The sequence below is a fragment of the Vigna radiata genome, chromosome 8 (genome assembly GCF_000741045.1).
Source record: "Vigna radiata var. radiata cultivar VC1973A chromosome 8, Vradiata_ver6, whole genome shotgun sequence".
In the NCBI taxonomy this organism is placed as follows: Eukaryota; Viridiplantae; Streptophyta; class Magnoliopsida; order Fabales; family Fabaceae; genus Vigna; species Vigna radiata.
In genome coordinates this window covers 12,989,341-12,999,908 of record NC_028358.1, presented here as the reverse complement: position 1 = coordinate 12,999,908, position 10,568 = coordinate 12,989,341, and the positions used below count along the sequence as shown (strand labels likewise).

General features: G+C 35.0%; 1 protein-coding gene across 1 annotated transcript; it reads left to right on the top strand.

The window, feature by feature from the left end:
- Positions 1-1,737: 1,737 nt before the first annotated feature.
- LOC106770254 lies at positions 1,738-2,596 on the top strand. The gene has a single exon (XM_014656069.2). It carries the CDS (start codon positions 1,854-1,856, stop codon positions 2,388-2,390), a length of 537 nt encoding a protein of 178 aa, XP_014511555.2. The 5' UTR covers positions 1,738-1,853; the 3' UTR covers positions 2,391-2,596.
- The last annotated feature ends 7,972 nt before the right edge of the window (positions 2,597-10,568 follow it).

Here is a 10,568-nt window from a genome sequence, read left to right as displayed (position 1 = left end):
GATTGATTGATTCACAAAGGCTGATCTTACTACATGACTGAGGTGCTTTCTACTTGATCAAGAGTTTCGCAAACGCTGAGTATTGTTGGTTTCCCTATAGTGTCTACAGGAAGAAAAACATGGTTCTTGACTTTGGGAAAGGTCTCAAAGGGGTGATTGCAGGATTGAAATGTTCTTGCTGCTAGTCTTTTTGTATTTTCCTATATTAGATTAGTGAGTTAGAGAGGTGATTTACATTTTGACATTGTGGTCGCTGTAAAGCCCTTGTTGTAAAAACTCAGATCTTTATAGTGCATTGGTTTCCAATCTCGGGTTGCAGAGTCTCCATAAGAATCAAATATTGAAAAGTAATTATAGGTTACTTTAACAGTATCTAGTTTGTTGATTACTAACTTGACCATACTAAAATTGTCTTGTAAAATAGTATTAATTATATAGTTTCAAAAATTATTATTTTTTATAAAAATATAAAATATAAATAAAATTAATGAAAAACTATTTAAAAAAATAGAAAAACCAATTGACAAATGAAACTCTCTTTAATTGTTGCACTAACGAATTAATTCAATTTTTTTAAGAGTAAATTCAATTAAGATAAAAATAATAAAAAATAACTTCCAACAAAAAGAAAACAAAGAGTGTTGGCATGATTAACTTCTTTTTTTTCAGGTTTTATTTCAATGGAAAAGGGAACAGAAAAATTTATTTGATCATAGCTTGCATGTTTGCCACATGCCATCCAATATAAATGCTGCCATTAGTACATTCATAAATGCAAAACAATGCTACAATTAACACTTTCTTAATTACTCCCTTGGTTTTCTTTAATTGTCATGATAGGAAAAAAAATATTCCTTTTCCATCTATTGTTTATAAAGTTTGATGTTACATTAATTTTTTTTAGTAATTATAATTCTCCGTTTTTGAAAATATCAAATATAATTAAATTATGGTGAATCATTCTCAAGTAATGTAAAACACTAAATAAAAAAATTACCATGAAAAGAACTTAAAAAATTTATTATAAATTATAAAAGTTAATGCTTTTATTAATTTATCTAAAGAAACCTTAAATGGCACTTAAAAGAAGAATTAACGGATATATTATATTAATGTCATTAACACTTTCATAAATTCAAAACTTGTGAGTGAAAATTCACATGAGCACTTCCTTGTCTCCACTAAAAACCAATCTCCTTCAGTTTATAAGATTTTGATATTATTATTTGTCAAGGAGAAAAAAAAATTACAATATTTAATGAAATTTAATTGATGTATATTTGAGAATGAGAAGTTAAAAAGATCTTAATGAATAAACGAAACTCAGTTTCAATCCGGATTTTATTCTCTACCAAATCACACTCTCTTCTCTACCCCTAATTAGTAAAACCACTTTAAAAGAAATTAACAAAACAACCACACTCAATGAATATAATTATAACAAAAGTAGACAATGATGTCACATCATGAAAGCAACAAAGTAATACGGTTTAAAAATGAAAAAAAAAAAAAAAAAAAACAGACACACAAACATGATTGTTCCACGCAGGTTCCTGTAATTTGACACCCAACGAATCATCATCATCATATACGTCTCCACATTAATTCACTTTTTAATTATGTTTGAACAACAAATTTTGTTAGTCATTCTAATAAAAATATAAAATTAAACTAATTTTAACTTGAAAGAAAGTTTTAAAATTTCAAAGAAAAGTCGTCTATCTTAACCTTGTCATATTGCGATGTAATTTTCTTTAGGCCATCTAACCCTTGCCTAACACCACAAACTCTCATTTCACACATTCAATTAATGAATTTCATTCACAAAACATAGTGATTGCAGATCATCAAACATGACACAATTAACCCACTATAAATCAACGGCCCCTCTTCCCCCACACACTTCACCCTTGTCCTTGCCTTTTCACTTTTCATCCTTACATACAGAATTGAAAAGGAAGAAGAAGATGAGTTCTGTGTGCATATCAAACTGTGTAAGCGACGCACGTGTTCCACGTGTGCCGGTGCGTGCGACGTACATGAATCTCTACAAGTGGCCGGAATCGGACGCGGAGTTTGTGCGTAGAAGGCGTTCGCACGTGTGTGGGCACCCGAGGGTGGTGGATAGCGTCTCCTGCAGACAAATGTACCTACGAAGCTACAAATTTTCGAGGAAAGAGACGGTGCCGGAAAGAACCCAGAAATGTTTCGGAAAAGTTAAGGAGAGAGTGAAGGGAAGGTCTCATCACAAGGGTAATGGGTTCGTAAGGAGAAGGAAGTGTTTGGTTTGGAGAAAAATGAGGGAAATTTCACGCGCGGCTTTGTTTATGATTTTCCGCAGGTTCTTGTCTTGCGGCGCTACGGTAGATGTTGTCCAAACAAAATCTTGACTTCCATACATTATTCTCTTTCGTTAATTTAAGGTTTCAATCTTCAATTCAACCGCCAAATTCCGTTTATGTGCATTATTACTTTTCTTATCGTTTATTTTTTTAAAATTTATTTGAGTTGTTTTTGTGAATGTAAGTAGGGAATTGATGTTTAGGGTTATGTCTCCATCTATCTGTATAGTGATTGTAGGGTAGGGATACCTCTCCGGGAAATAATGAATAACTCTTAACCAAAAACGGTTAAGACAACTCTTACCATAGTTACAATTAATTAACCGTTAATAAAAATATTAATCATTTATTGATAATGGTTAAACTATTACACGATTTGAATAAAGAGAAAAAAAAGAAAACAATGCAATTTGGATAAAGAGGATCATTAAGAAATCTATCTGATATTTAAAACAACTTGAAACATTTTGAATAAGGAATCTCAATTCTAACCTAACCTGAAAGGTTTTGTTGAATTTGCTCTTTCAGCATATTTATTTTGAACTATTGAAGTTTATCTTGAAGTTTTTTGGCTTCTCTTGCATCCGTTTTTCTTTTCGGCGAAGTAATTACCATGATAAGGATTTGGAAGTGCTTTGATTTTGCTACTTACAAAAAGGAAACACCGGTCAATCAATTCCATTTTTCTCCATCCTCTTCCATTTGGGAAAATGTACCCCTTTAACCTGTTTTAGTATATCGGTTGAAATTTACTGAAAATTATAACATTATTTTGCTAAAATTCATGAGTCAACTATGTTATTTTATAGTTTTTAACAGGTTTCAATTAATGATAAATGATGCGTTATTTGCGTGATTTGGAACGACGAAAAACGTATATTGAATAAGTGAATTAATTAATTAAGGATTATGGGTTTGCATGTGTGTCATCGTGATGATAAATGAAACTAAGGCCATGTTTGGCCGGAAATTTAGTAAACTTATATATTGAAACTTGAAAGCTTTTGTCTGACGTTTTAAATTTGGATTGCGATATTCTAACATTGCCTTTTTGACAAGGCATTTGACCACGTCATGTGTCACTTTTTAATTGATTATATTTGAATTTTTTTTTAATTTGAAAATCTGATTTGGATGGGTTCAATAGTAGTTTCTGAAACTGTCCGTGCTTCATTTTTGCACTCAATTTCTGTCCAGAAGACTTCCTTCTCACTCTTAGGGATTTCACTTTGAAATATTCGTTCTCTCTCCTTCGCACTCTCGTTCTTCTCCGTCGCACTCTCGTTCTCTCTCCTTCGCACTCTCTTCCCCCTCTTCCATTTTTAGGTTTTTGATTTTGATTTCAATTTGTGTATTTGTTGTGTTGACTGACTGCCCTTTGAGTTGGTGTGGAGTTCGTTTCTCTATGGAGTCCATGGTCTGCTTTAACCGGTCTCTGTGGAAGGTTTGTTTGAAGTTTGTGGTTCTTTCTTCGTTTTTGGGTGCAATGGCTTCGACCCCTGATATTGGTTCTTCCAACAAAGTATGTACTTCATTCATTTGACGTATTCGTTGTGTCTTTTGTTGGTTATTTTGAAGCTCTGTCGTTGTGGGTTGTGGGTTTTTTCGTGACTTAATACAAGAAATATAATTTTATTTTCAGTTGCAGTTGTATGTTCGATATTCAATGAAAACCAAGTTTATTGTTGGTTTGAATGAAATTTTGACTGACAAGCAGAAGGCTATTATTTCACAAACTCCATTTCAATGGTTTTTAGAACTAAATGATAACATGAAGCTTGGTAGGAATATTATGAGCGATTTATTAGTTAGATGGGTTGATGAGAGGGGTGGTTTTTCTTTTGGAGAAAAATTTTTAGAATTATAGGAATTAGATGTTACGTTAAGCATAGGGTTGGGTTTAGTTGGTTAGCAGATTAACTTGAATGAAAAAAATACTTAGAAAAAGTGGTTGTCAGAAGCACTTTGCAAAAGGAAATGGAAAATATGAATTGCAAGTTATATATGACTTTATTTTGAAAAAACACAAGAAGTTGCCTTCAGTAGATGTTTGTAGGCTATACATTTTGGTAGGAATTTCTGAGATATTGTTACCTAATCGTACCAAAACAATATTCCCAATTTTGTTTGAAAAAGTTGATAAAATAAGTGATTTGGGTAGGTTTTGTTGGGGTCGTATAGTATACCAATATCTACTTAGTAGTTTCAGCAAAGCTTGTACAAATTGGAATGGAGGAAAAGGTGCAATGAATGTGTATGTGGAAGGTTGTGTGTTGACAGGATTTTTGTCGCCTAAAATCTCAACAAACCTAAATTCCCCATTAATGTAATATAGGGGCAACCTAGGGTCTAATCCAAGGACTTGGTACTTATTAAGCTAGAATTGTAGAATTAAACCTAATTACTATTTACTAAAAACTAAAAATGGTGGGGAAAATAAAATGTAAAACTGAAATCTAAAAAGAAACTAAAAAAATAATGCAATGCATGATTCTAACTAAAATGAATGTAAGATGCCTAAAATAAAATGATGAAAAGGAAGAAAAATAAGACTGTGAACTATGCTAAAGAAAAATAAATGGAAGGCCTAAACTAAAATGATGTATTAAAAGAATCTAAAATCAAAGAAACTAAATGGTAATTGCATGAAAGTCAGTAAACGTATGATTATGAATTGAAAATGCAAAGAATAATATGTAAGGAAAATCAAAAACTAATTGGTATATACAATGCTAAAAAAAATCAAAATTGAAATCAAAATTATATGCACACTCATTTATAGCAATCTGCAAAGCTAAGAGAGAGTATTTAAAATCAACAACTCAAAACAAAACAGAACAACCCAGAATTGAAAGTACGAGAAACATAAATGGGAATCACAATGCAGAGTTAACAAAATAAAATTGCTAGAACTGTAATCGGAAGTGCAGGAAATGTAAATGGAACTCAAGAACAATAAAGCTGTAAATTGAATCAAATTTAAATTTCACATTGCAAGAACGTAAAACTCGAAATACAAGGTACCAGAGTTACTCAGAATCCCACTGCCTGTCACCCAATGGAAAGCTCCAAGAACTCCAGTGAAGAAATCAAAGTTTCTACCCTATGAAAGCTGATAAACCTAAAACTAAAGCGAGAGCATGTGAAAACCTAAGCTAAGCACACCGTCTGTCACCCAGTGCACGTACTCTGTTCATTCAAGAAACCCCTTTTTATAGGGAAAATCCGAAACAGAAAAAGAAAGAAAAGGGGGAAAAGGGGAGAAAAATCAGTTACAACTTTGGAATATTCTTGAGTGTCTCCAACTAACTCTGACCTTGCTCTTCAACCGTTTAGTAGCTTTCGATCATCATCTTTCTGGTCTGATTAGCTTCTTGGGCTGGCTTCATTTGGGCCTTGGAGCTACCGATTTGGTCCATGGAATCGTGTCGCTGCTTCTCTTCTTCTGCTGCACTGAAGAACCCTAGCTTAGGATGCGAGAATTTGGGAGAAAATCCCAATTGCTTTCCCAATTTGCTTTTTTCCAAAATGAAACACGAACTAAAGGACCCCCCCCCCCCTCAACTTTTGCCTTCAACGTTGCATTTCATTAATCAATGGCCTAAAGCAGTGCAACCAACATCTAACTCCGAAACTCACTGTTTCACTTAAGTGCTTCAAAAGGCTTAAGCCCACTTCTGCGCAATGCTTCAGTCAGACAATGCCAACCCATCCCAATTATTCCCAGTGCTGCAGGTACCACTTGCCAAAACGCTACGTTCCAATAAAGCTTAGCCTATGCCAGCTATTCATCAACGACCCAGTTCAACAGTGGACCAATCCTACTTGCAGCAGCACATTAATTCCTACAAACATTCAAAAAAAAAAAAAAATAAACTGGTGAAGTAAAATGAAAAAAAAAAGCCTAAAAGAAATGAAATTCTATTTTAAATTTTCTGAATATTTTTCTAAAAGATAAAATTCCTAATTATTAAAAAACTATTTTATTTAACTAAAAAGGGAAAATTAACACTATTTTAACAAAAGCTCTAAGATTAAGAAAAAATGCTAAACTAACCTAATTCTAGAAAATTAAAAGCTAAACCATCCTAAGAGAAGAGTATTAACCTAAAGACTTAACATTGTGTGTACATGTTCCAGGTAAATCTTTTATATGGATTGTTTCATTCCTTCAAATGTTTGAGTTCATAAATGTATAATGTTTTAGTGAGCGTTTTGTGAGCGTTTTGTGTATACTAATTATGGTCTGTGTAATGTATTTCAGGTTTGGTTTTGTGATCCTTTCTTCCTTCTAATGTTTTAGTTCGTAAATACCTTAGAATTTTGCATTGGATGAATGTAAATGTAGATGACAATTTCATCAAATCTGCAATGGAGACGGGTGTGGTATGTACTGAGTGGTTTTATTAACATATTTGTTTTAATGATTTATTTTATACAATGATGTTTTTGATGAATTTGTAGACGCTAGATGATTATGGTGCATCAATGACAGAAATGAGTCAGCCATCTGTAAGAGCATTAGTAAATCCAACTGGAGAGGAAGAAAGGAAGAAAGCACAATCAAAGTCAGCAACCAATTCAAAACAGAAAAAAAGATATTGATGCTGCTTTAGATGGTGTTTTAGAGGAACAATATGTTGAAATTAAAGCACTTGAAGAAGAATTGGATGCATTGCAGACTACGTTGCTTGAGGAGAAAAATAAATATTATGGTGGTTATAGTACGCCATGTAACGAACATGAGAATTGCAACAACTTTGGACGCGAGGGAAAAGATTGCAGCAATGAAACCGTTATGAAGTTTTACATGCGCCGAAAGCGATTCAAAAGTGCAGTTTGTAAAACTCCGTACACCGGATATAGTCCCAAACTTTAATTAAGGATAGTTGTATTACTGCAGTATTTTGTAGAACTTTAATTATGGATAATTGTATTTGAAACAAAGATTTGGATTGTTAATAAAGAAAGTGCTTGTAACCAAATGCTTATTTGAATTGTTATTGTAATATTCATTCCATGTGTTGATTGGTAGTGTTATTTAATTTTCATCCTTAGTTGTTCTTAACAAATGTCCAGTTCTGTGACCCCTATATGTAGGGAAGACCCATTGAGGGTGTTTGTAAGTTGACAGGTGAGTTGATGAACAATTTTGATAGACCTCAAGCTGTTGTAATCGATTACAAAGAAGTTGTAATCGTTAACCTGTTTGAGAAATTGTTTTTGTACCAAAACCTCATGAGTGCTACAAAAGCCTAGCTTAATCACTCCCCAGGATCCCTTTATAGTGTGTTAATGCAAGTGTAATCACTTACATGGGCTTGGTAATCGCCTACCATTGGAAAAATGGCATTTTGTACCAAAAGTTTAGGGGTGTTACCCAGTCTTGAGTGAACAACTCCCTAGTGTCTGCATGACTGTGCTTTCAGTGTTTTGTGAACTAGTTAACCCTGTTGGCCATGGTTGAAGGTGTGCAGAAGAAGGATTTTGAAGTTAGGTAAGTCCCTTTTTGATGGAAGACCAAGTATAGGTCATCCTGGGTTGAGGGGGGAGGCCCTTCACCATTGACACATGTAATCGCTTACATGGGCCTAGTAATCGCTTACCATTGGAAAAATGGCATTTTGTACCAAAAGTTTAGGAGTGCTACCCAGTCTTGGGTGAACAACTCCCCAATGTCTGCAGGACTGTGTTTTTAGTGTTTTGTGAACTAGTTAACCCTGTTGTCCATGGTTGAAGGTGTGCAGAAGAAGGATTTTGAAGTTAGGTCAGTCCTTTGTTGATGGAAGACCAAGTATAGGTCATCCTGGGTTGAGGGGGGAGGCCCTTCAGCATTGACACATGTCTGATGCACATGTAATCCCTTACATGGGCTTGGTAAACGCTTACCATTGGAAAAATGGCATTTTGTACCAAAAGTTCAGGGGTGTTACACAGACAACTTCTCTCTAATAAAATGACAATCAATTTCTATATGTTTTGTTCTCTCATGAAATACTGGATTGGAGGCGATATGAAGGGCTGCTTGGTTGTCACAATACAGTTTCAACGACTCATTTCCACAAAAGTTCTTGGAGAAGTTGTTTGATCCATACAAGTTCGCATGTAGTCAAAGCCATAGATCGGTATTCAGCTTCAGCACTAGATCTAGCAACAACACTTTGTTTCTTACTTTTCCAAGATACAAGGTTTCCTCCAAGTAGAACACAATATCCTGTAGTAGATCTTCGATCAATTGGAGAACCAACCCAATCTGCATCACAATATCCTTCAATCTGAGTGCTTCCCTTATCCTCATACAACAATCCCTGTCCTGGATTTCCTTTTATGTATCTGAGAATGCGAATCACTGCATTCCAATGGTCAACATGTGGATTCTGCATAAATTGACTCACAATCCCCACTGGATAAGATAGATCAGGTCTTGTTATTGTGAGATATATGAGTTTTCCAACCAACCTTCTATATCTCTCTGGGTCTGAGAAAGGTTCACCTTGATCTCTCATTAACTTTTGATTCGAGTCCATAGGACTATCAATGGGCTTGCAATTTGTCAAGCTTGTTTCCTCTAAAATATCAAGAGCATATTTCCTTTGTGAAATGATGACACCTTCTTTTGACTGTGCCACTTCAATACCAAGAAAGTATTTTAGACGACCCANATCTTTAGTCTGAAAGTGGTTGAACAAATGATTCTTCAGTTGANTAATTCTAGTGATGTCATTCCTTGTAATAACAATATCATCAACATACACCATGAGGTAAACACATTTGTCAGAAGAAGAATGACCATAAAACACTGAATGATCTGTCTCACATCTTTTCAATCCAAAATTTTGCACAACCCGACTAAATTTATCAAACCAAGCACGAGGTGATTGTTTCAAGCCATAGAGGGAACGTCGTAATTTACAAACTAACCCAGACTCCCCTTGAGCAACAAACCCAGGAGGTTGCTCCATGTATATCTCNTCTTCNANATCACCATGAAGAAAGGCATTTTTAATGTCCAACTGGTAAAGTGGCCACTGACGAATGACAGCCATAGCAAGCAAAATACGAATTGTACTGGTTTTAGCCACAGGAGAAAAAGTATCACAATAGTCAATGCCATAAACTTGAGTATATCCCTTAGCTACGAGACGAGCTTTTAGACGATCAATTTCACCAGTAGGACCAACCTTAATAGCATAAACCCATCGACAACCAACAGGCTTCTTACCAGGAGGAAGAGGGACAAGGTCCCAAGTACCATTGTGGTCAAGGGCCTGCATTTCATCAACCATGGCTTGACGCCATCCAGGATGATCAAGTGCCTCATGAATATTATTAGGAGTCTTAAGGGAGGATAAGGAGGAAACAAAAGAGAAATAGGAAGGAGACAAACGATGACAACTCAAAAAATTATAAACAGGATATGGATTACGAGTAGAACGAATACCTTTCCGAAGGGCAATAGGCAAATCATTATCTAAGTCAAGAGAAGACGAGGAGGATGAAGGATCCATGGTTTGGGGATCTGATGGAGGAGGAGATGAGTCTCGATGATCTTTATTGTTCTGAGTTTGAGATTGTCTCCGACGCTGATATGTGAGAAGAGGTGGAGGAACAATGTCATTCACATTTTGAGTTTGAGGTACAGAAGCAGGAATAATCAAAGGATCACATGATGGTAGAGGAAACATTTGTTGAACAGATGAACGATCCTCCACGGAGGACAAGAAAAAGGGTGTATCCTCAAAGAATGTGACATTAGCAGACATATAATATCTCTTTGTGGAGGGAGAATAACATTTATACCCTTTCTGAAGACGAGAATATCCCAAGAAGACACACTTAATAGCTTTTGCGGATAGTTTATCAAGACCTGGAGAAACATTATGAACAAAACATGTACACCCAAATACACGTGGGGAGACATGGTATAAAGTGTCGTTTGGAAAAAGGATAGAATGAGGAATCTTATTCTTAAGAGAGGACGAAGGCATCCTATTGATTAGAAAACAAGCAGTGAGGACTGCATCGCCCCAGTGATGCACAGGAATATTAGTATTCAACATCAGGGAGCGTGCAGTTTCAATGAGATGTCTATTCTTCCTCTCGGCAATACCATTTTGTTGTGGAGTGTGAGGACATGTTGACTGATGTAGAATTCCTTGGGAAGATAAGAATGAAGAAAACGCTGTAGAAAAATATTCCTTAGCATTATCACTATGGAGGATTTTA

What these genes read in the sequence shown, in the direction of transcription:
- LOC106770254 (XM_014656069.2), top strand. Translation starts at nt 1,854, where the DNA reads ATGACACAATTAACCCACTATAAATCAACGGCCCCTCTTCCCCCACAC.